The sequence below is a fragment of the Protopterus annectens genome, chromosome 2.part1, assembly GCF_019279795.1.
Source record: "Protopterus annectens isolate FY-2018-M chromosome 2.part1, PAN1.0, whole genome shotgun sequence".
Classification (NCBI taxonomy): Eukaryota; Metazoa; Chordata; order Ceratodontiformes; family Protopteridae; genus Protopterus; species Protopterus annectens.
This window is the reverse complement of record NC_056729.1, coordinates 1,475,714,960-1,475,738,714: the sequence shown is the minus strand read 5'-3', so window position 1 is coordinate 1,475,738,714 and position 23,755 is coordinate 1,475,714,960. Positions and strand designations below refer to the sequence as shown.

Here is a 23,755-nt window from a genome sequence, read left to right as displayed (position 1 = left end):
AAATACAAAATATTTGATGACATGACTGACAGACCTCGATGCTTTGCCACAGATGGCCTGCATCTGTCACCCCTGGGATTTTGGGTACTGGCTAAGGCTCTTGCCACCCCATATAGTGCCTTTTTAGGCGGTGTTCCAAAGACCAAATTACCACCGTAACAGCTATAAATAAATGTAATCTGATGGTCTTGCTGCTCAGAGCTAGAAGTCTAAATGTCAAGATGCACTCGCTTGAAGCACTCCTGAAAATGGACAACTTTGACATTTGTGCTATAACGGAGTCCTAGTTTAAAGTGGCAGAAAGCACCCCTGTGCTACCAGGCTATAACTCATTCCACACATTTTGGCCCCAAAACATGGACCAAAGCTCCAAAGGCAGTGGTGTCTCCATATTCATAAAGGATATGCACACCTCTAGACTAGTTGCCCAGCATAATGCATCTGAGATACTTCAGGTACAACTAACATTTGGGTAAGACGGTGATCCAGGTCATAGCCTGCTATAGGTCCACAACCATGTCCCTAGACTCTCACTCCATGTTCCTAAGCACCCTGGAATCTGTCAAGGTCCAACCCAACACTTTCTTGCTAGGAGACTTCAACTACCAATCCATCAACTGGGAAAACTACTCAAGCACCAATACACTGGCACAACAATTCCTGGAATTCATCAGTTCCAGTGCCCTGGACCAGCTCATTTTGACCCCCACTAGAGGAAGCAACATCCTTGACCTCGTTATTATTAACATGGGCGACCTTGCTCTACACCAGTAGTCAATCCCTCCCTGGTCATATCTGACCATAAACTAATCACCATGGAATTCTACATCTCACTCACGCCCCCCGCAAAGGTAATCACCTTAAAAAACTTCTCCAAAGCTGACTTTGGACTCCTAAAAACAGAGGTGGCTAACTTCATAGCACCGATGCCAATGGAAAATAGCTGCATGACTGCCGAATCGTACACCAATGCACTGTACAAACATGTACACAATTGCATGGAACTAGCCATACCCAACAGAACCAAGACACTTTCCTCCAAAAAATGGAAGCTAATCTGGTGGTCCCCTGCCATTAATAAACTCTACAACAGAAGGAAGAAACTGTTGCTGAAAAAGGTGAAGTCCCAAGATTGGAAAAACTCTCATATTAGCCTCAACAAAAAGTTGAGATCCCTCATCAAATCCTCTAAAACCAGCTATGAAGGCAGAATTGCAGCAGACACTAATAGCAATCACAAAGTCTTCCATAGCTATATCAAGAATCTCCACGGCAATGCCTAGATTTGTTCTGAGATACTGCACAATGGTACCTCCTATACTGAGCCAACAGATCTTGCCAACATACTGGGTGACAGATTCAGTGCCAACTTTACCCCCCCCCCAAAAAGGACCAATCACAATACTAGAAGAATGCCAGGCACCCAGCATTACTGCAGCACAGGTTAAAGCTGCATTGTCCAAGGCCAAGAATACAGCTTCCATGGGACCCGATAATATCCCTGGCTGGGTTCTACATAAACTACAAAGTGAACTGGCACCACATCTGTGTGCCCTGTTCAGTCACATCCTCACCTCAGGCTTTGCCCATACCAAATGGCACATTGCTACAGTCATCCCTCTCCATAAAGGGGGAGCGACTACAGACCCTGGGAATTATCTCCCCATTAGCCTGACGAGTCTGATATGTAAAGCTATGGAGCGCATCATCATGGACCTGACTAATAAAGATATAGGAAATCTCCAACCTCTAGACCCCACACAATCTGGCTTTGTGAAAGGGAGATCATGCCTGCTCAACCTGGTTGACTTCTTTGAGTCAGTCAGCAGGGCTGTGGATAAAGGTAAGGCAGTACATACAGCCTACCTCGATCTGGCCAAGGCCTTTTATACCATTCCTCACTCAAGAATTATTGATAAACTCACCAAACTAGGCATCAACCCCTATATCACTAGGTGGGTTGCAAATTGGCTCACAGATAGAACACACAGTGTGAAAGTAGCGGACTCCCCGAAAGTATGTGCAAGATATATACTAGCAGTGTTTTGTTTTTCTAAATATGTTTGTTAAATTATCACTTAAGACATAGGCACACATACATTAATAGATTAATACATTCACAAGTAAGTACTACGCCAACTGCCCTTGAGGGCCATTTTAAGCCTAGCCAATTTCCCTTTTTGTGTTTGAATTAACCTATTCCATTTTGTTAGAGGTTGTCCTTATCCATCCTATGGTCAATAATTTTATAGTACCCCTAATGAGGGTAACTGATATCATACAATAGATAATTTAAGGGGATGCATGTATGTGGTAAAGCATTTAGGAGCTACCACTGTCCATTAGTAGTACAAAGGGCAGTCCTGTGGTATTTTTTCTGTTTCCCATCCATAGATCCAAGTAGCACTTGAAAAGGGACAGGAATGAACTTTGTTTATGTGTATGAGAAGTCTGTTCCAGAACAGTGGTATCCTCTGCAAGATATACCTGTCCTTCCAAATCATTCTGTTGATGTTGCAGAAGAGGTTTATATCCCTCAACTGAATATTTCTGATGCCATTTGACTTGCTGATTTTAGTAAATCCATCCATATTGGGTCAGAGAGGATGCCTTGTATGCCAGACACAGGTCCTGTCTTAACAATGTGTAGGATACCAAGCATAGTGACAGGGCTTTGAGTCTGTCCATTTAAGACAAGTTGTTTAGGTCTGGTATCCTTTTAGTAAGGTATATGTGACAGATTGAAGAAGGGTTTTCACCCAAAAGCTCTGTGAGTTAATAAAGCTTTTAACGCTCTGCGTGTTCATATTTCTTTAGCTTTTTTTTTTCTTGTCTATAGTTCTCCATAGATGGTTTACCGTAGTGCTGGTCCATTTTGTTGGATTTTTAAAATCTGCCACCTCATGGCACTCAAAAAAAAAATGTTTCCAGTTACCTTTTTCTTCTCCCTCACATCTCCAACATTTGCTATCTACCAGAGAATAAATATTTGAAGTCTGCTTGGGGTATTAAAATACCTATGCAAACACTTCCAAGCAAAGTTGTAAACATTCTGGACTTTGTTGCATATGTGGGAGCTATACATATGTCCTTCTATTGTTCCCTTTACATTGCTCTTCCAAATGTTTTTTAACCTCCTCTGGCAGATTCTTATACTTATCATGTAATATTTTATATACTCTACTAATTATCCCCTTTTTACAATGACTTCTATTCTAGATTCATATTAAAATTCTACCAAAGCAGGTCTTCACTTAGGACTCCCCCATCCCTTTCTCTTTTCCTATACTCTGACATGAATCTCGGGTAGGGAAGGCAGTCTCTAACCTGTAGTCCAAACTTCTGCTTGACCTCATCCCACTCTATTACCTTTCCTTCTCTAGTTGTTTGCTTCCTAGACTTCAGTTCCTTTGCCAGTTTTGTCCTGTAAATTTCAGTCCCCTCTTGCCTATTTTCTGTACCCTTACTTGCAGTCATCTCTATTCACAAAATTTATTTTCTCCATTGCTGTGTTGAATTAGTTCTTGGAATACTTTCTGCAGCCTTATAAATATCGTATTCTGTATGATGGTTGTTATTCTCCTCAAGGATCTTCATCCAAAATCCCACTATCTCTTTATTTTTTGACCTATCCCTTACTTCATCATCATCCCTTTTCACTTTAAATTATAACCTTTTGGTTGTGTTTTGTATAAGAGCCTTAAATGTATAGTTCTAAAATATCACTTCAAATCAGGTAATCCTAAACCACCTTGTTCTATTGGGAGGATCATTTTATCCTCCTTAATTCTTGCAATATTCCCCTCTCAGATAAATTCCTTCAACTCGTTATTAACTATTTTCCACATTTCCCCTCTGGTTGATATAAAATATGCCTGACCTGTAAAAGAACTAAAGACATTTTCACAGCATGTATCTTACTATCCATATCCATAAACAAGAGCTTCCAGTTTCTCAGTTATTGTTTTATCTTTTTAATCTGTTATATCCTTAGCTATCATAACAGAAGTTTTTTTTTAATACATGCTCCTAAATACTTCATCTTATTATATCCTCATAAATATAGGTATTGCTGAACCAGTTTGTGTTTGGGTACATAATTTATGACTATAGCCTTTGTGTTGCCTTCATTAATTTTATATCCTGAAAAGATTTGGAACTGTCTCAAAATGTTCCACAGCACCAAAATGTCCTTTTCTTGATTTATCGAAAACAAATTATTATCTGTAAATAAAGGCAACTTTTCTTAATTGCCATACCAATTATATTCTTGAATTTCAGAATCCCTTATTTTCTTTGCCAATATAATATAAAGCAAATAGTAAAGGGGAAAGAACACATCCTTGCCTGGTTCCTCTATTCAAACACAACTTTGGAGAGAGAACCCTCCCATTTTAATTCTTGCCTCTGATCCTTCATATATACTGCCAAGTAACTTTATTATTGTATGAAGGAATGCAAATGCTTCCATTGCTGTACTTATAAAATCCTAGCTTACCCTGTTGAATGCTTTCTCTGCATCAACACCCACCAACTAAAGCAGTATTTTCTTACATTCTGCTTCCCACTTGATTGTTTGTTCTGTTAATGTTGTCAAATATTTGCCTCCCCTCCACAAAACCACATTGATCCACAGCTTTACCAGTCTATAAGCAAATATAGGTATAAACCCTTTATAATCATCATTTAAAATTGAAATGGGTCTATATGAAGCTGCATCTGATGGGTCTTTACCATCTTTGGATAATGCAACTACCACTGCTTTCTTTCAAAATGCTGGTGCAACTCCTCCTTTTAAAGTAATGTTAAATAGTCTTCCAGATGTTTATCATTTTTTCCCTCCTAACTTCCAAACTTCCACAGAAAAACATCTGTTCTCGGATACTTTTCTGCCAGTTGATTTTACATCCCTGTTTTTATCTCAGATCCTCCTATCTTAACTATTGTTTATTGAGCCTCATCTTCCTCTAACCTTGGTATAATTAAGTTTTCCATAAACATTTCCTTTTGGATTCATTCTTGTCTTCCCTGTTCCTTTGCATTATACCAATGCTCATAACATTTCTGAGCTATTTCTAATACTGTTGTAGGATTTCTTTTTATTTTTCTTGTCATAAGTTCCCTAAGTTTGGCAACAGCCCTTTCTACTTTCTGTTGCATAAGTTGTGATGTGAGAGTGTTCAATCTCGCCGTTTGTTCTTACACACGGGTTCGGAGCCGATCCTCGGCTCTGAGTCGGCCGCATAGCAAAGCTCTGCATCTTAGAGAAGCTCGAGACCAGGCTACATCCCACAATCCTCACTCCCATTGCTCAGATCTAGTTTGCCACTGCAACGGATCACATCGATAAGAGAGCTCGGACCAGAGAAAACTTTGTTATTGCAGATGATAGTTATTGTTTTGTTTAAAAGTTCTTATAGTTATTGAGAATTTAGTTTTTGATCTTACTATAGTGTGTGTGTGTGTGTGTGTGTGTGTGTGTGTGTGTGTGTGTGTGTGTGTGTGTGTGTGTGTAGTGTAGTTAGTTCTGTCATTGTTTTTTTATAGGTTTCCCTTTGGGGCCTACCTTTCTATAACTTATAGCTATATATATTTTTTTTTTCTCTCTTAATTATAGCTAGTGTTGAAATTTTCTTTTTTACAGTAAAAGTGTATTTTGCTGATTATGTCTGAAAAAGCCAAGTCTGGTTTTAAAAGGTGTCAGTGTGGGCAGAAAATGTCCATCACTGACAACCACACTTCCTGCGTCTACTGTCTTGGCCCTCTCCACTTGCAAGAGGATTGCTCTATATGCCATTCCTTCAGTGGGAGGGTCATGACAGATAGACGCAGGAAACTTATAGACAGGGGACTTCTTAAGCCTGCTTTCCAGGAGGCTTTGGACAAGTCTGACCAGGCTTCTAAGTCCTCGAAGGGGTCGAAGATGTCGGAGCCCATGTCATCGGCTCCGAGTTCATCTTCTAAAGTTCGTTCGCCGGTTCCCCATACTTCGGGGTCGAGCATCGAACGTTTATCTTTCATTGAGCCCCAGGTCTTGGAACCAGTGTCGGAGCTACCGCCACCTTCCATTCTTCGGTCGGTGCCATCTTCGGCCCCTTCGACCCGATCTTCCAGACCGTTATCCGATACTGATGTGGATCGTGTCATGCTGAAACTTATGGAGAACACGGCCCTTTCCAAGTTGATTGCAGTTTCCTCCCAATTGGTGTCGAAACTAGAAGGCCTCCCTTTATCTCCAACAGGTCCTCCTTCGAGACCCATCCAGTCTTCGGAGCCGGAAGAGGATGAGCCGATGATAGTGGAGCCCTCGGTGCCGAAACCGTCCATTGCACGATCGACACCATTGACCTCGACTCCTTCGTAATCTATAGGTGAGTCGCAGAGTCTACGATCTCTCCTTGGTTCCGGGAACGAGAGTCGTACTGACCTTTCGGTGCTGACTCTCCCTCTCGGGGCCTCGGCGCAGATTGGCTTGGCTCCGTCCTCGAGGTCGAGACCCATGGGCCCTGTGTCTGGGATTTTTCCATGTTCTTCGGAACCGGGGGAGTCCTCGACCCGAGGTTCAGGGGTTTTTGACCTTATGAGGAAGGTTTTGTCTACACAGACAACCACTTAATCGGAGGCGTCTTCTCCCTCCCCTAAGGAGCCGCTCTCTGTTTCTGTTCCCACGACACATCCAAAGCGTGGAGCACCATTGTCTCAGCCACCCCCAGAGGGTGCCCCCTGTTCCTCGGAGGCCTCACCGGAATCCCCCTCCGATGAGGCTCCGAGGAAAAGATTGTGCAAGAGGAGGCACTTAGATTCCCCGCAGGAATCTCTAACTTCTGACACTGACTTGTATAAGTCAGAGGGGTCCCCAAAATCCCCCTCTGAGGATGTCTCATTTGCGGACATCTTGGAGATTTTAAAACAGAGGGGTGATTGGCAGTCCCTAGCCCCCACTGAGGATGAGTCGGTGTTGCTGAAGGCTTTTGGTGCTCAACCTTCTACCTCCTGGGTTACTCTGCCCTTTGATGAATTAATGGATTTGATTGCTCGAAGGGCGTGGGAGACACCGGACACAGTGGAACTGGTCCCTCGAAAACCAAGCAAATTTATTACCGCTCCCCGGACAAGACTTATCTCACCAAAGGAGTTCCAGTTGACGCTATGGTGGTGGCTGCAGCCACTAAAAAGGAGATGTCTGAGTCTTCCTCTTCTGTTCATCCTCCTAATAAGGATTCTAGGACTATGGACAGATACGGGAAGCGTGTTTTTAGTTCAGCGACTTTTTCCATGCGTTCGCTAAACTATTTGACACATTTTACACGTCTACAGAGGGATCTCATCAAGGAGCTGAGAGATACCCTCCAGGGTAACACAGATGCTGCTGTTTCAGATAAGGTAACAGCACAGCTTAACACCCTTACCTCCATAGTGAACTCGTCCATGAGGCTCATCTCGTATGCAGCTGAAGGGTCGAGTAGAGCCGCAGCTTCAGCGATTGCTCTACGAAGACAATCCTGGATGCGGCTGTGCTCATTTGCGGAAGCCTTCAAGTCTTCCTTCGCCAACGCCCCCTTTGATGGTGCCACTCTTTTTGGGCCCAAAGTGAAAGAGACACTAACTCAGTGTGAGCAAGAAGGAAAGACTCTGTCTGCTGTCGGAGTCCATTTTTCCGTTCCATCTAGACCGTACCCCAAAGGGCAACGAGGCGGAAAAATGTGGTTCTGTAACACTCAGGGATCTTTCCAGGCCACACAAAGTGACCCCCCCCCAGAGGCAGGGGGGGGGGCAGACATGGAAGACATTGCCCCGGCGGCAGAGGGGGTCCGCAGAACCAAGGCGACAGGGATCCTATCCCTGGTAAGCCTTTCCAGCACTCCTGAACGGGGGCCCGACTGTCCTGCTCTGGAGGCAGTCAGGGGTCGCTTGGCTTTATACCCACAGGCCTGGCTAACTCTCACCTCAGACTCCTGGATAAAAAGCATTGTAACCAGAGGATACAAAATCCCCTTTATGTCAACTCCACCCCAATAAAGAAGGTTTCCAGATGTGCCACCCCGTCTGTGAGGCCCAGCAGCAATAGAAATTTCAAAGCTGCTCAAAAAAAAAAAGAGTCATTCAGCCAGTCCCGGCAGACCAAAAAGGATCCGGAACTTACTCAAGGTTCTTTTTAGTTCCAAAAAAGACAGGAGACTGGAGACCCATTTTGGATCTCCGCAATCTCAATACCTTCGTGAAGAAGGAAAAGTTCCAGATAGTCATGCTTCAATCGATCCTTCCATTTTTGCAGAAGGATGACTGGATGTGCTCGATAGATCTCAAGGAAGCGTACTACCACAACAAGATGGCCAGACCGTCCAGAGATCACCTGCACTTCTGTCTGGGAGCCAGTCATTTTCAATTTCGAGCCCTGCCCTTTGGGTTCACCTCAGCCCCCAGGGTATTCACCAAATGCATGGCAGTGGTAGCGTCTCACTTGAGATGTCTAGGATTCTGGGTGTTTCCCTATCTGGACGACTGGCTCCTCACTGCCACCACCAAGCGTTGCCTCATACAAGCCAGAGACTATACAGTCAACCTTTGTTCCCACCAAGGGATTTCCATAAACTTCGAAAAATCTGCCTTACTGCCCTCACAGCATATTTCATTCATCGGAGCAGACCTAGATACGCGCTTAACACTGGTAAAGCTCCCTCCAGTAAGGGCTTCATCCCTGAAGGAACAGGTTCTTCTTCTGCTGCAAAGCAGGAAAGCCCCGGCCAAACTGGTGTTGAAGGTTTTGGGACTCATGGCAGCGTCCCTGATTGCAGTTCCTATGGGGAGATTGCACATGAGGCTCCTCCAATGGCTGCTGTTCACGCAGTGGTCATTCCAGCAGTTACCCCTAACGCACGAGATTCTGATAACAGATTCTTGCAAGCGAGACCTCTCATGGTGGGTGTTCAGTCAGGATCTCACTATAGGTCGTCCATTTGTTCTACCGAATCCGACGGCCACGATAACCACGGACGCTTCCCTGATAGGGTGGGGGGGACTTTTTCAGGGAAGAACAGTCCAAGGGGAATGGTCCAACATGGAGTACAACCTGCACATAAATGTTCTGGAAATGAGGGCGGTGTTCTTGGCGTTGCAACACTTTCAAACCCTCCTACCTCTAGGAACAGTAGCAGTTCAGACAGACAACATGTCTGTAGTCTGGTACATAAACAAACAAGGGGGAACCAGATCTTACCCATTATGCAGAGAGGCCATGAGAATTTGGCAATGGGCAGAGTCCACGGGTCGCCTTCTGATAGCAACACACATCCCGGGGTCATCCAAGGTCATTGCGGACAGGTTGAGCAGAGCCATCCTGTTACCTCACGAGTGGTCCCTCAAACTACAGGTGGCGGAAAGAATTTTCCGCAGATGGGGCCAGCCTTGCTGCGATCTATTCGCCTCCCCGATAAATACCAAATGCAGAAGCTATTTTGCCCTTCTACCCCCTCCAGGGGATTTCCCCAGGGATGCACTGATACACGATTGGCCCCCGGGTCTCCTATATGCATTTCCACCTACCCCCTTGATTCCCAAATTTCTTCAGAAAGCCATGAACCTGGAAAGGACAATTATACTCATAGCCCTATTCTGGCCTCGACAGATATGGTTCCCCTTTCTTCGAGCCCATCAAACAGAGGGACCGTGGATCCTGGACCCAGTACCAGATCTACTGACACATTCGTCAGGAGTTCCTCACCCGTCTCTTCTATCCCTCAAACTAGCAGCTTGGCTGCTCCACTTCCCCGCCTAGCCAGGTCTGATATACTTTCTCCGGCAGTTCAACGCATTTTGGTTGCCTCTCATAAGGCTTCCACTACAAAACTCTACAGGAGTAAATGGAAACGCTTTGTGTACTGGGCATCTAGCCAACACTTGGACCCCCTGGTAGCTCCTTTACATAAAGTTCTAGAATTTCTATCCATTCTTTTCCACGAAGGAGCCTCTACTTCCACACTAAGAGTACAGTTGGTGGCCATATCCAACTTCCATGTTGGTGAGGACGGTTCTTCTATTATGTCCCACAGGCTTTGTAAGGCTTTTATGAAAGGTTCCTTCCATCTTCGACCGCCCGTCAGAGACCCTTTATTCCCATGGAATTTAAATTTGTTATTGTCGCAACTAATGTCGCCACCCTTCGAATCAGCCTCTTCTTGCCTCCTGAAGTTTTTGTCGTGGAAGACTCTTTTTCTTGTAGCGGTTACTTCAGCTCGGAGAGTGTCAGAGCTGCAAGCACTATCAGTTAAACCACCTTACTTATTTTCCACCCAGATAGAGTTTCCTTATAAACAAACCCGTCTTTCCTTCCTAAGGTATGTTCTGTCATAAATATTAATCAGTCCATTGAACTCCCTACTTTCTTCAAAAACCATACCAGCAAGTTGGAATATATGCTGCACAAGTTAGATATCCACAGACAGCTAAGATTTTATTTGGACAAGACTAAGGATTACAGAAAAACAGATCAACTTTTTGGTGCATTTGCAGACAATAAAAAAGGCATGGCAGTTACAAAACGTACACTTTCTAAATGGCTTACTGATTGTATAGTTTTTGTGTATTCTAAGTCGAATCAGGCCTTGCCCACCAAACCTAAGGGCCATTCTACTAGATCTGTTTCCACTTCCTTGGCTCATGCAGCTCGCCTGCCTTTGGACACGATTTGTGCAGCAGCCACGTGGTCTGAACCACATACTTTCATCGCTCATTATAGAGTTGACAAAGCCTCCAAAGACAGGACATCTTTTGGTTCCACTGTGCTCAGGAACGTTCTTCCATGAGTCACTCAGGGTGATGGAGCTAGGGACGCTACCCGTGTGTAAGAACAAACGGCGAGATTGAACACTCTCACATAAAGAAGTTATGTTCTTACCATAACGTTCCATGTGGAGTGTTCATCTCGCCTTTGTTCTTACATTCCCCCCCTTCCCTCCCTCACGTGTTTGGAAGAACGAGTAGGACTAGAGTCTGGTCCACATGCCTTTACCTCTTCCAGGTATATTGCCTCTTACCTCATGGGGTATATTTCGTTACCCTTTAGTTAATTTATCAGTGAGATAGTGTCTCTGAATTTTTGTGGCGGTATGTAACCTTAGCACCTCAGGTTTATGGTTGGTCTGGTTTGCTTGCAAACTAGATCTGAGTAATGGCAGGGAGGATTGTGGGATATAGCCTGGTCTCGAGCTTCTCTAAGATGCAGAGCTTTGCTATGCGGCCGACTCGGAGCCGAGGATCGGCTCCGAACCCGTGTGTAAGAACAAAGGCGAAGATGAACACTCCACATGGAACGTTATGGTAAGAACATAACTTCTTTTTATATGTCTTGTGCTCTGGAGGTAGCAAACAATAGTTGCTTAACAGTAATCTTTCTGTGTGGCTGATTCTCTTCTTGTTCTGTGAGATTCCTCTTATTCTGCAGTATTTAGCCTCTGCAGCCCCCTCTAAATAATTCCTATTACTTCTTAACCATATTGCCTCTCTTGTTTCTAGCCTGTTTTTCTGCTCCATTTTCATTTTGTCCCACTCACTAGCTATCCTTTCTGAATAAATTGCTATCTTTTGTATTAACAATTGAATAATTTTCACTACCCATTCCTTGAATTCCTTTCTTTTTAACAGGTAGGAGGGCAAGTGTCAGTATTTCATTTTTACAATTACCTTACATTTTTATCTTAGTTTTTATTGGTATATGACCTGCAATAATTATTGGATGTGTACCTAAGTTTTCATAGCTCTCCTTTGCAACCTGTTATGCATTTCTATAGCTTATATCACACAGAAAATGCTGGAGCTATTCATACCCTAATCATAATCATAAATGCAGTATTGGCATTGATTTCTGAATGCCAGTACTGCAACACCAACTGATTGACATCTGCTGATCATGACTCCTAACACCTTGCACCCAGGGTGGCTGCCCCCTTTGGCCCCGCCCAAGCTATGCCGCTAAACTTACGCTCACAACTTACTTAGTTTTTACATTAATGAGGTAGGTATATATAAAGAATATGAAGTTGAGCTACAACTTCTAGTGACATAAATGCATGTGTGACTTCCTGGGATGTGCATCACATTAGAGCACAGATCTGGCACCATAAAGGTATTGTAGTATAGTGCAGGTATCTGGAATCCATGAATTAGTGAAAATTAAATCAGGGAAGAAAAGAAAAATTAAAGTATAGCCATGCAATGCACTTGCTTAGTGAGCATGGATCAGTGATTATGAAGTTTGAGAAGAATAAACAAAAGAGTGAATTGGGTAGGAGATTTCATTTAGTGTGATTGGAAGAAGTGGTGGCAGTTGTAGGCAAGTAGAAGCAAATTTATGTGATTATAATATTTGCAATGGAAGAGACATAATGTAGGTGGTAAGTACTGAAATAAACTCTGTGCAGATTTGTAATAAAAATACTGTAAAAGGAATTACTGGGACAGATAAATGATGTAAGCAGAGAACAGGAGGAGTACGGGATGGTTCAGAACAAAGTGTTGCCAACTCTGTAGCAGAGTTAGCTTCGTTAGAATATGAGTAGAGAGAAAGGAAATGCACAAAAAAAGAAACGTTTGGGGTGTAGATCTGCCATATATATATATATATATATATATATATATATATATATATATATATACTTAAAGCAAACTGTGGTACTACCACCATTTGACTAAGAGAAGAGCAAAAAGTTAAGGAAAAACAGCAAAAGTGAAAGGAGTAATGTAAGAAAATAAAGGAAAGTTTAGAGTGTAGTACTGCCACTGCAATACTGAGAGCAAGCTGTGCTGCCATTAGTGTGAAAGTAGCAAGAACAAAAGTTAATGGACTTATTTACTGGTTTATGGATAATTGCTTATGGGAAAAAATAACCAGATAATTTATGTTTTTATACAGACAATTTGAGGAATATCAAAAACATGGAAGAATGGATATCATTACACGGATCTTGCAGGAAGAGGCTCATATGTCAAAAAGAAAAAAACTCCAACCACAGCTCTTCTCCGGGCAAGTTAAAAGCCAAGATTTTGGTCAAGATCCCTCCCGAATCAGGAAAAAAGTATCGCAGCAAATAGAGAAGGCGTCTAGAGAGCTGGATAAATGTCATGCTGATGTGATAAACCATGTAAGAACATGTTTCTAACTGTAGAAATATTTCTAGTTTGTCTTTATTTGTCTTTTATTTATTTATTGATCGATTGTCTGACTACTTTTATTGACCGAAAAAGTCCGACTGGATGGAAAACCCCTTGTCAGTGGAGACCCAGGGAGAAAAGCTCCACAAGATACTGACACAGAGAAACATGCATACGTAATTGTCTGCACATGCAGTAATGAGAAAAAAGCAATGACCATTTGAGCACGCAGTAGTGAGAAAACAAAAATATTGACAGGACACGTGAATAGTCAACATGCAAATGTAGTATAATCATGATACAGGCAATACAACGATATGAAAAATCATTCAAAGTTGGGTCAGAATGAGTGTTTAGACAAAGTTTAGACCCATAGTATTTTATAGTAGTAGTACTTTGGTAAAGTGAAATTTCATAACAATGTAATGTTGAGGAGAGTATAGTACTGTGTATGTGGCCAAGCAGACATAATAGTACAGATAAAATTGAGGATTACTGGTCAAGTGATTGATTTAGAGCAGGATGGGATAGCTTGTGTAAGGATAGTTTATGGGGATTAGCCAGGTGTGGTGCATGAGCAAAGCTAAGAAATATTTAGGTGATGTTTCAATTGTAACTTGAAAGATTTCATGTTAGTTTTAGTGAGGGAGGAATTCCAAACTTCTTTAGAGACATGTGAGGAATACAGTGAGTTACATCCAGTATTGTTTAATTTAATTGGGTGTAGTAAGAATTTGTTAGTAAAGTGAAAAGTCCCAGATGGAGAATAAGGTTGGATAATATTTTTTAGTGTGTGGTATTTTCGAGGTTGGAAAATGAGGCCGTGAACAGCTTTTAGCTGTGTGAATATTAGATAGTGAGGCAGTCTTGTTTTAGTACCATTCAGCTATGGGATCTATAAAGTATATCAGCTGCAAAATTAGCTTTTTTTGTAGTAGAGCAGTTAACCCGCTGTGATGGTGCTGCGGTAGCGTTGAAGCCTCACAGTAAGACGCTGTCCGGTTCGATTCTCAGCTAGAGCGTCTTCTGCGTGGAGACATGCGTGAATGGGCATACCTTCGTTGAAGGTTGTGCGTCAGGCCTGGCAAGCCAGTATGTAAAAATCAACTGCCAATCATTAGCGGACCGGAGTTCCACTGTGGCGACCCCTAACCTGGAAAAGCCGAAAGACACAAACAATTTTTCTAGCAGTTATTTGAGTAGCTTGCAGGTTAACAAAACAGGAACAGCATATAGGATGGTAGGTAATGGGAAGATGCACTGGTTTTCCTAGCCTAATCAGTCAGGTAAGGTTTATGTTGATATAGGATACCTTGTTTTTGTGCATTTTGCTGATAGCTTGCTTTACGTGATGGTCACATTTCACAGCATCATCTATGATGACACCTTGGATCTTGATATGAGCTACAAGTTCAGTTTTGTTTGGTCAGAAGTAATGGTAAAGAGAGGTTGTCTTTAGAGTGCTATTTAGATGTGAACACAGTAAGTTTGGTCTTTTTAGTGTTTATAGTAATTGAGAGTTAGGCAACCATGCTTCAGTGGAGTTGAAGGATTCCTGTGCTTGGGTTTGATGTATTTATAAGTTTTGTCAGTGCACATGAGTGTACAATTATCAGCATAATGAATAACGGTAGCATGTTTACTTGCAGTATGTAAGGAGTTTATGAAACATTGAATAACAAAGGACCAAGGATAAATCCTCGATGCACCCCTATGTGCACTGAGAGAATTGGTGAGATGTCATGTTCCCATTTTTCAACTTGAAGTCTGTCGTTGAGGTACCTGTTGAACTAGGTGAGAGACGAGTGTTAAAGTCCTAGGGGAGAGAGTTTGTAGAAGTAATTTTTGGTGAGACATTGTATTGAATGCTTTTGACAAATCAAGGAAAAGTGCTGCTACCAAGTTTATGGTGGTAGCAAAGTAGAATAGCGCTGTTGTAGTGCTATAGTTTGGTTGTAAATTGTGCTGTGCGGGGTTTAGTAAGTTGCTTACAGGTACAGATTTAAGTAGCTGAGAGTAGACACATTTTCTAAGGCTGTGGATAGTGATAGTCAGAGTAGCTATTGGCCTGTAATTGGAAATATCATTAGAGGAGCTACCTTTCCGTAGCAGAAGGATATAAGATTTTTTCCAAACTTTAGGATCTCAGATTTCTGTGATGGAGCAGTTTGCTATGATGAAGACTGTGAAAGCTAGGGTGTCTGCCTCAAGTTTATATACTCTGCTAGAAGATTATCTGGGGCATGTGTAGTTGGCTTTAGTTTGAGAATGTATTTCTTGATGGTGAATGTGGAAATGGGTTCAAAATCCAATGTGTTGGGATTATTTGTTGACTCTGGAGGATGTAGGGTATTACAGGTGGTAGAACTGTTTAACAGGGAAGTTACTGTGTTAATAAAATGTGTTTTGAATTGACTGGCAATTTTGCTGTTAGTGTATTTAGTAGAAGGTCCTTTGGCAGTTCATTTGACATCATTCCTTTCTAACAAAATAAGAAATACACCCCAGGATCACTTCTGTGGCTCTGCTCAACAGGGGCACAGGAAAATAATTTTCTTGGGTGGTATAAGAAAGGGAACCTTGTTGGCTAGTCTTACTTAGACCCTTGGGCCGATAGCCTAGTACCTACCTATGAACAATGTAAACAAATTAAAAGCCACTATACTTCAACATGTAACCATTCACATTAGAAGTGGAATTTCAGGTAAAGATAAGTTGTCAGATTAAGAATTTTCATTTTAAAATATGGCACTCTTCAGCCAAAGGTACTCCACACTGAAAGTAACTGGAAGTATCCACATGTAATTGTTCTCTTACTATCACTGGTTGTTTTTCAACCTCTTCCTTTATTTGTTGTTTTTTCACCTTTGAAGGCTATGTTGAGATGATAGAGTTTTCCAAAAGCCTTTTTATTTACCCACACTAGTATTGCCTGTTTTGACTTGGGACATTAGAAGTAAAAACTCATGTCTTAACTTGCCACTAGGATATTGGCATTAGTTGAAGAATTCTTTGCATAAGAATTGGTGGAAGGGTCTCACACCTATCCGCAGGTCCTAGCCAAAGCACAGACACAGACTGAGAGTGAGAGCATATTGTATCACGTGTGTTCTTCTGGCCCCAGCTTGTGCTGAGCTGTAAGCTTGCAAGGACTCAAACAAACATGTGTCCATCTTCCACTTCAGCAGATGAGAGAGCCAGAGGAGATGCAACCCAGGTTCCTTCCCTGAGCATGTATTTTCCAAGTTATTGCTAGTGCCACCTGACCATTGGTTGGGATCAAATGATGGATTGAGTATACACTGGGGCCCAGGCAGTTTTCATTTCATGATCCCCCATACACACACTGCAGTGATGAAGTGGCAAGCTATACCTACATCATGGTAGAATATTCATAGTATGTGAGAAGACATGCACAATTAATAACAAATATAAAACACCAGTATGGGGCTTGTTAAACTGGGTTAGATTTTCTCTGTAAAGGATTCTGTTTTTCTGAAACTGTTTCCTTGATTTATTTTACATTTGTTGACCAGGAAGTCCAGCTGAGCAAAGACACCTTTTCAGCAGAGGCCCAGGGAGAAAAGTACATGCAGTACAATCAATATATTTTTAAGTAATGTAATATCGACAGTGATGAACCAATGATGTTAAGTTGTCAATCTCGCCTTCATTCTTGCTTGATGGGTTCGGAGCCGATCCTCGGCTCCGACTCGGCACTTGCTTTAGCTCGAGAACTCCTTTTACCAGCTCGAGGCAGCCCCATATCCCATGATGCAAGGCAGGAAGTACCCAGATCTCGTTTGCCGCTTCGCTTGGGAGGTCTTCTCTTTACCAGCTCCTGGTAAGTAGTTCACATTTGTGATATTTCAAGCCCCTTTTAGTTTAAAACTAATTTTTTGATAGTTTAATTTTAATTCTACCCTTTTTCTGACAGAAATCCCTGTCTCTTTTAAATTTTTGTTAGTCAATTTTCCCTATCCCATCCCCCCCCCTGTTAGGGTGTGTGTGTTGGTGTTTTTTATAAAATACCTCTTGGTATTTGTTTTAATTTAATTTTGACTGGTGTGTCTGTGTGTGTTGTGTTTAGGCACCATGTCTAAGGAGAGGGTTTCAGGTTTTAAGAAGTGTGACTCGTGCTGTCAGAAGATGTCTCTGACAGACGGTCACACTTCTTGCCTGTACTGTTTGGGCCCTCTTCACCTGCAGGACTCCTGTGCTATTTGTCACTCCTTCAGCCAGAGAGTCCTGCAGGAGAGACGCAACAAGTTGATTCTCAGGGGTCTTCTTAAGCCGGAGGGCTCTCCGGCTAAGTCGGCTCCACAAAAATCAACAAAAACTGCCAAGGCCCAGGCTTCTGTTTCTAAGCCTGCGGCCTCGGCTCCGACTCGTATTGAGTCGAGATCGGCTCCGGCTGGAGCCGATTCTGGATCCACTAAGCTTTCGGCGCCGATGGCTATCGGTGCCGAATCTGTGTTGACCACTTCGATGTCGGCTCCGATCGGCTCCGACACCCATGTGGCGCAGGCATCGGTGTCGGCTCCGATCGGCTCCGACACCGTTACTTTGGTGGCTGTATCGGCTCCGGCTGGAGCCGATACATCGAGACGTTCTGTCGGCTCCGAGAAGTCGGTGCCGACAGGATCAGTAGTATCGGCTCCGATGGCCCATTCCAGGAAGAGGTCGAGGTCTCCTTCCTTGGAGCCGATACTTTCGGCTCCGGCTTCGCCTCTTCTATCGGAACGGAGCCATCGGAGCCGATCTTCAAGGTCATCCAGGTTGTCAGATCATGACCTAGAGAGAGTGGTCAGTAGATTACTCAAGTCACAGGTACTGGCCCAAATGTTACACAGTCCGTCTCAGCAGACGACTGTTGGTCCACACCCCGTTACAGTTCCTCCTTCAACTCTACCCCAGAGTTTGGAGTTGGAGTCTTCGGGCATGGTTACTGCTACGGCTGGAGGACGGATACCCCCTTCTGTTCCTTCAGCCCCTACTCTTATCTCCTCTTCCTTAGAGGGATTCGGTGGTCGGGCTTCCATGGTCTCCTCCGAGGGGGTGAGTGGCATCGGACCCTTGTCCGAGCCCGCTCTCCCCCTTGGAGCCTCGGCCTTGGTGAGCTCGGCTCCGACATCTGCCTCGGAGACTTCCCTTTCGGTGGTTCCTGGAGTTCCTAGCTCTTCGGAGCGGGTTCTCTCGGACCTGCCTGGGAGGGGAGCATTCGAGGTGATGAAGAGTGTACTGGCCACTAGTATCAGTCAGCAGTCTGTTCCCGTAGCTCCTCCCTCTATGGTACCTGTTGACATCTCTGCCACTTCTCTTGCTACAGGACCCAGAGATCCTCCGCCTCAGGTTTCCCCATTGGGAATTTCCCCCTCTTCCGAGGATTCTCCTGATGTTTCGGGAGATCCTCCTAGGAAGAGGACTTGTAAGAGGAAGCATGTAGACTCCCCCGAGTCTGTCACTTCGGATACTGACTTTGATGAGTCAGAGGGATCCCCTAGATCCCCCTCTGAGGATGTCTCCTTTTCAGACATCCTAGAACTTCTCAAACAGAGGGGAAACTGGCCCACCAACAATCCCTCTGAGGATGAGTCAGTATACCTAGAGGCGTTTGGATCTCGGCCCTCCACCTCCTGGGTGTCTCCGCCTTCGAGCCCCTTATGCAGGTTATTGCACGAAAGGCGTGGACAGCTCCTGACTCTGTAGAGCCAGTCCCTAGGAGGCCTTCTAAATTTATCACTGCCCCTAGTGACAAACAATTCCTAACCAAGGGTGTCCCGCTGATGCCATGGTGGTGGCTGCGGCCACCAAAAGGAACTTGCAGATCCTTCCGTGCCCGTCCATCCTCCTAATAAGGACTCTAGGACCATGGATAGGTACGGCAAGCGGATGTTTTCCTCAGCGACCTTTGCTATGCGTTCGCTGAATTATCTTTGTCACTTCACCAGACTCCAGAGATATCCTGAAGGAGCTGGGAGAAGTAGTTCAGGATCCTACAGCTGCAGGGGCTCAAGAAAAGATTGCTTCGCAGCTAGGAACCCTCAATTCCATTGCTAACTCCTCCATGCGGCTAATATCTTATGCTGCGGATGGAGCGAGTAGAGCCATGAGGCACAGGTGTGGCTCTTAGACGCCAAGCCTGGATGCGGCTATGTGATTTTGCGGATCCTTTAAGGCGTCCTTCACAAATTCTCCCTTTGATGGGTCAGCTTTGTTTGGCCCTCAGGTGAAGGAGACCTTGACCAGGTGTGAGCAGGACGGCAAGACTCTTTCTGCTGTTGGAGTCCGTTTTTCCACCCTTCTAGGCCTTATCCCAAAGGACAGAAAGGTGGGAAAATGTGGTTCCGTAAATCCCAAGGAGTCACGCCGGATTCACGTGGTCAGTTTACCCCTAGAGGCAGAGGGGGTAACAACAACAGACGCCGCTCTAGAGGCAGAGGGGGTCCGAAGAACCAGGGAAACAGGGAGCCTCTCTCTGATAAGCCCTTTCAGCATCCCTGAGGTGTTGCCCGGCTGTCCCTCCTTGGAGGCAGTCGGGAAGATTATCACTGTACCCAGAAGCCTGGCATTCCCTCACTCAAGACAGATGGGTACAGTCGATCATATCCAAGGGTTACATAATTCCTTTCGAGGAAAGTCCCTTCCCCTCAAGTTCCCTTCCAGATGTACCACCCGGTCTAAGGGACATTGCAGAGTTAGAAATCGCAAAACTACTGCAAAAGAGAGCCATTCAGCCAGGTACAATAGACCATTCAGAGCCCGGAATCTACTCAAGGTTCTTTTTGGTCCCCAAAAGACGGGAGACTGGAGACCAATATTGGATCTCAGCAGACTCAACAAGTCTGTCAGGAAGACAAGATTGCGAATGGTCACTCTTCAGTCAATTCTGCCCTTCTTACAGAAGGACAACTGGATGTGCTCAATAGATCTTCAGGATGCGTACTATCACATCAAAATTCACAGACGCTCCAGGAGATTTCTCCGCTTCGGCTGGGGTCCAGTCATTTCCAGTTCAGAGCCCTGCCCTTTGGTCTCACTACAGCCCCCAGAGTGTTCACCAAATGCATGGCAGTGGTCACAGCTCACCTGAGACGCCGAGGATTCCAGGTGTTTCCGTATCTCGACGACTGGCTCCTGTCAGCCACCACCAGGCATCAGCTTATACAAGCCAGGGATTACACAATAGACCTTTGTTCTCATTTGGGCATCTCAGTCAACTTGAAAAGTCATCCTTATCGCCCTGCCAGTCTATTACCTTCATAGGCGCAAACTTAAACACTGTTCGGATGTCAGCTACCCTTACAGAACAAAGAGTTTCAGACATTCAGACTCATGTCAGGATCATTCTGGCCAGCAAGAAAGTACAGGCCAGAATGGTTCTAAAGGTATTAGGTCTCATGGCTGCGGCCATTACTCTTCTTCCCTGGCTCGATTCTACATGCGCCTCCTTCAGTGGATGTTGTTCACGAGTGGTCATACCAACAACTCCCAATGCGTCACCAGATTCTGGTGACACAAACATGCAAAGAACATCTTGCTTGGTGGATCACATCGTCTCAGGTTCACCAAGGCAGGTGCTTTGTACCTCCGTCCCCGATAGCCACTGTCACCACGGATGCCTCCCTGATCGGGTGGGGGCGTCATTATCAGGGCAGGATGGTTCATGGGACGTGGCAACCGTTCGAGTACCATCTGCACATAAATGTCCTGGAGATGAGAGCAGTGCTTTTAACGTTGCAAGCCCTCAACGACTTTCTTCCTGTAGGGACAATTGCAGTCCACACAGACAACATGTCTGTAGTTTGGTATATCAACAAACAGGGCGGAACCAAGTCCTACCCCTTGTGTCGAGAAGCGCTCAGACTTTGGCAATGGGCGATCTCCTCTCATCGGTTTCTGGTAGCAACGCATATCCCTGGGAAAACCAACATTATAGCGGACAGATTGAGCAGAGCTATTCTCATGCCTCACGAGTGGTCTCTCAAGCAATCCATAGCGGAAGAGATTTTTCTGGAATGGGGTCGTCCATGTTGCGATCTTTTGCTACTCCCCAAAACAGCAAATGTCCAGACTTCTTCAGCCTCTTCCCTCTATCAGGCCATCCCCCCAGAGACGCTCTGACCCAGGATTGGCCCCAGGGACTTCTGTATGCCTTCCCTCCATTTCCTCTGATCCCTCAGGTGATCCAGAAAGCTACCGTTTTGAGAGCCAAATTGATTCTCATTGCCCCTTACTGGCCTCGACAAGTTTGGTTCCCGTTCCTCCATCATCACCTTTTGGTGCAGCCGTGGCATCTGGACCCAGTGCCAGATCTACTGATTCACCAATCCGGTCAGCTGCACCGGTCAATACCTTCTCTCAACCTCACAGCATGGTTGCTCCACTTCCTTCCTTAGCCAGGCTTCCTTTGATCTCTAACCCAGTTAGAGATATCATAGTAGCTTCACTAAAATCCTCTACCAGGAGGATTTACACAAGCAAATGGAAACGTTTCTCTTATTGGGCTAAGGCCCAAAATATTGATCCTTTTACTGCCCCTGTTCAGGCAGTTTTGGACTTCTTAGCAGAGATTTTTCATGCAGGCTCCTCGTCTTCCACAGTCAGAGTTCAGTTGGCTGCTATTTCTAATTTTCATGTCGGGATAGCAGATCATAATATTATGTCCCATAGGCTCTGCAGGGCCTTTTTGAAAGGAATTTTCCTACTAAAGCCTCCAATTAGGAATCCTCCTCCTCAGTGGGATCTAAATTTAGTGCTGACATCCTTGATTCTTCCCGGGTTCGAGCCAGCTGTTTCTTGTTCCCTAAAATATCTTTCTTGGAAAACGTTATTCCTAGTGGCTATTACATCTGCCAGGAGGGTGTCTGAACTTCATGCTCTTTCGGTTCGACCCCCCTATTTGATTTTTCACAAAGACAGAGTATCTTTGAGAACCAATCCATCCTTTTACCTAAGGTCGCTTCAAAAACAATCTGAATCAATCCATTGATCTCCCTGTATTTTTTCCTAACTATTCAGATAGAGCTGAACAAAAGCTGCATTATCTTGACGTCCACCGTCAGCTTAGATATTATTTGGACAGAACAAAAAAATTTAGAAAATCTGATCAACTTTTTGTTTCCTATGCGGATAATAAAAAGGCCTTCCTGTTTCTAAAGTGACTTTGTCCAGATGGCTTTCTTCGGTCATCACTGAAATTTATACGATCAGGGGAAAACAGCTGTGCTCAAAACCTAAAGCACATTCAACTAGGAGTTTAGCTACTTCTACAGCCTTTCAAGCTAGACTGCCTTTGGACACTATTTGTGCAGCGGCCACTTGGGCCACTCCTCACACTTTTGTTTCCCATTACAAATTGGACTTGGCCTCCAGGGACAGAGCCAGTTTTGGCTCTACAGTCCTCAAGAGTTTGTTCCATTGAGCCACCCAGGATAGAGGTGCTAGGGACGCGGTCCCATCAAGCAAGAATGAAGGCGAGATTGACAACTTAACATTAAATGTACCTACCATAACGTTCCATGTTAGTTGTCTTCTCGCCTTCTTTCTTGCGACCCTCCCTCCTTCCCCCTGGCCTGGACAGACCTTGTATAAGAAACTTTTATGCTAAAGACCATTCAGACCTGGTCCTTTTTCCATCTGTAAGTTTCTTCTTCCTTTGGGAAGTATTTTATGCTTGGTGTTATTGCCCTTTGTCAACAAACGAGATCTGGGTACTTCCTGCCTTGCATCATGGGATATGGGGCTGCCTCGAGCTGGTAAAAGGAGTTCTCGAGCTAAAGCAAGTGCCGAGTCGGAGCCGAGGATCGGCTCCGAACCCATCAAGCAAGAAAGAAGGCGAGAGAAGACAACTAACATGGAACGTTATGGTAGGTACATAACTTCTTATTTTCATTTGTTACAACTGGAATTTCCAGAACCTTCTCCTATCCCTCCAGTTCAGTCAGCCTTGAGGGATATTTTTATCATATCCTGCAATTTCTCTGACAGACAGCCTTGTGCACCAAACAAAGCAGACAGATTGTATAAAGGTCCTTAGTTTTACAAGTTTTTATACACCAGCCCCAGACTTGACCATGTAGCTATAGCTTTAGTAAATCCAGCTGCTAGTAAACATTTTGTTAATTCCAATCCATCTCCTTCTGATAAGGATGGGACAGCTTTTGATAAGTTTGGAGGAACATATGCTTCTGCAACTTTAATTTTTAGAATTCTGAACTGTCAGGCTCATGTGTTGAAATGCATGTCTGTTGTGAAAGTATGAGGAATGTTTTGGCATACGTTTTGTGAAAAAAAAATCTGAATTGTGTAATTTAATGTCTCATATTTCTCAAGTCACTACTCCTTGTTTAAAGTGTGTGTATAACTGTGTAGATACTGCTTACAAGACTGCTGCCACTGGAACTGTTTAAGGTTTGCCTGTCTGCATTTTCAGACCCTCACAGAAGATGTCAAAAATAAAATTATGAATTTTCCCTTAGGTAGAGATTTTGTTTTTGGATCTTTTGCTGCAGAGATTATCAAAAAAATGTGATGGGAAAGCTGATTCAGGGAAACTGTCAGATTTATCAGTCTTCCTTGTCTAAGTTTTCTAATGGATTCTCTCCTC

General features: G+C 44.1%; 1 protein-coding gene across 2 annotated transcripts in view; it reads left to right on the top strand.

Moving 5' to 3' along the window:
• The window catches only part of CFAP74 (cilia and flagella associated protein 74), a 3,161,205-nt gene that overhangs the window by 810,771 nt on the left and 2,326,679 nt on the right, over window positions 1-23,755 (top strand). For both annotated transcript variants that reach the window (XM_044062943.1, XM_044062944.1), the window contains exon 10: window positions 12,908-13,136. In XM_044062943.1, coding sequence (XP_043918878.1) covers window positions 12,908-13,136 — 229 coding nt within the window. The remainder of the gene's footprint in view (window positions 1-12,907; window positions 13,137-23,755) is intronic.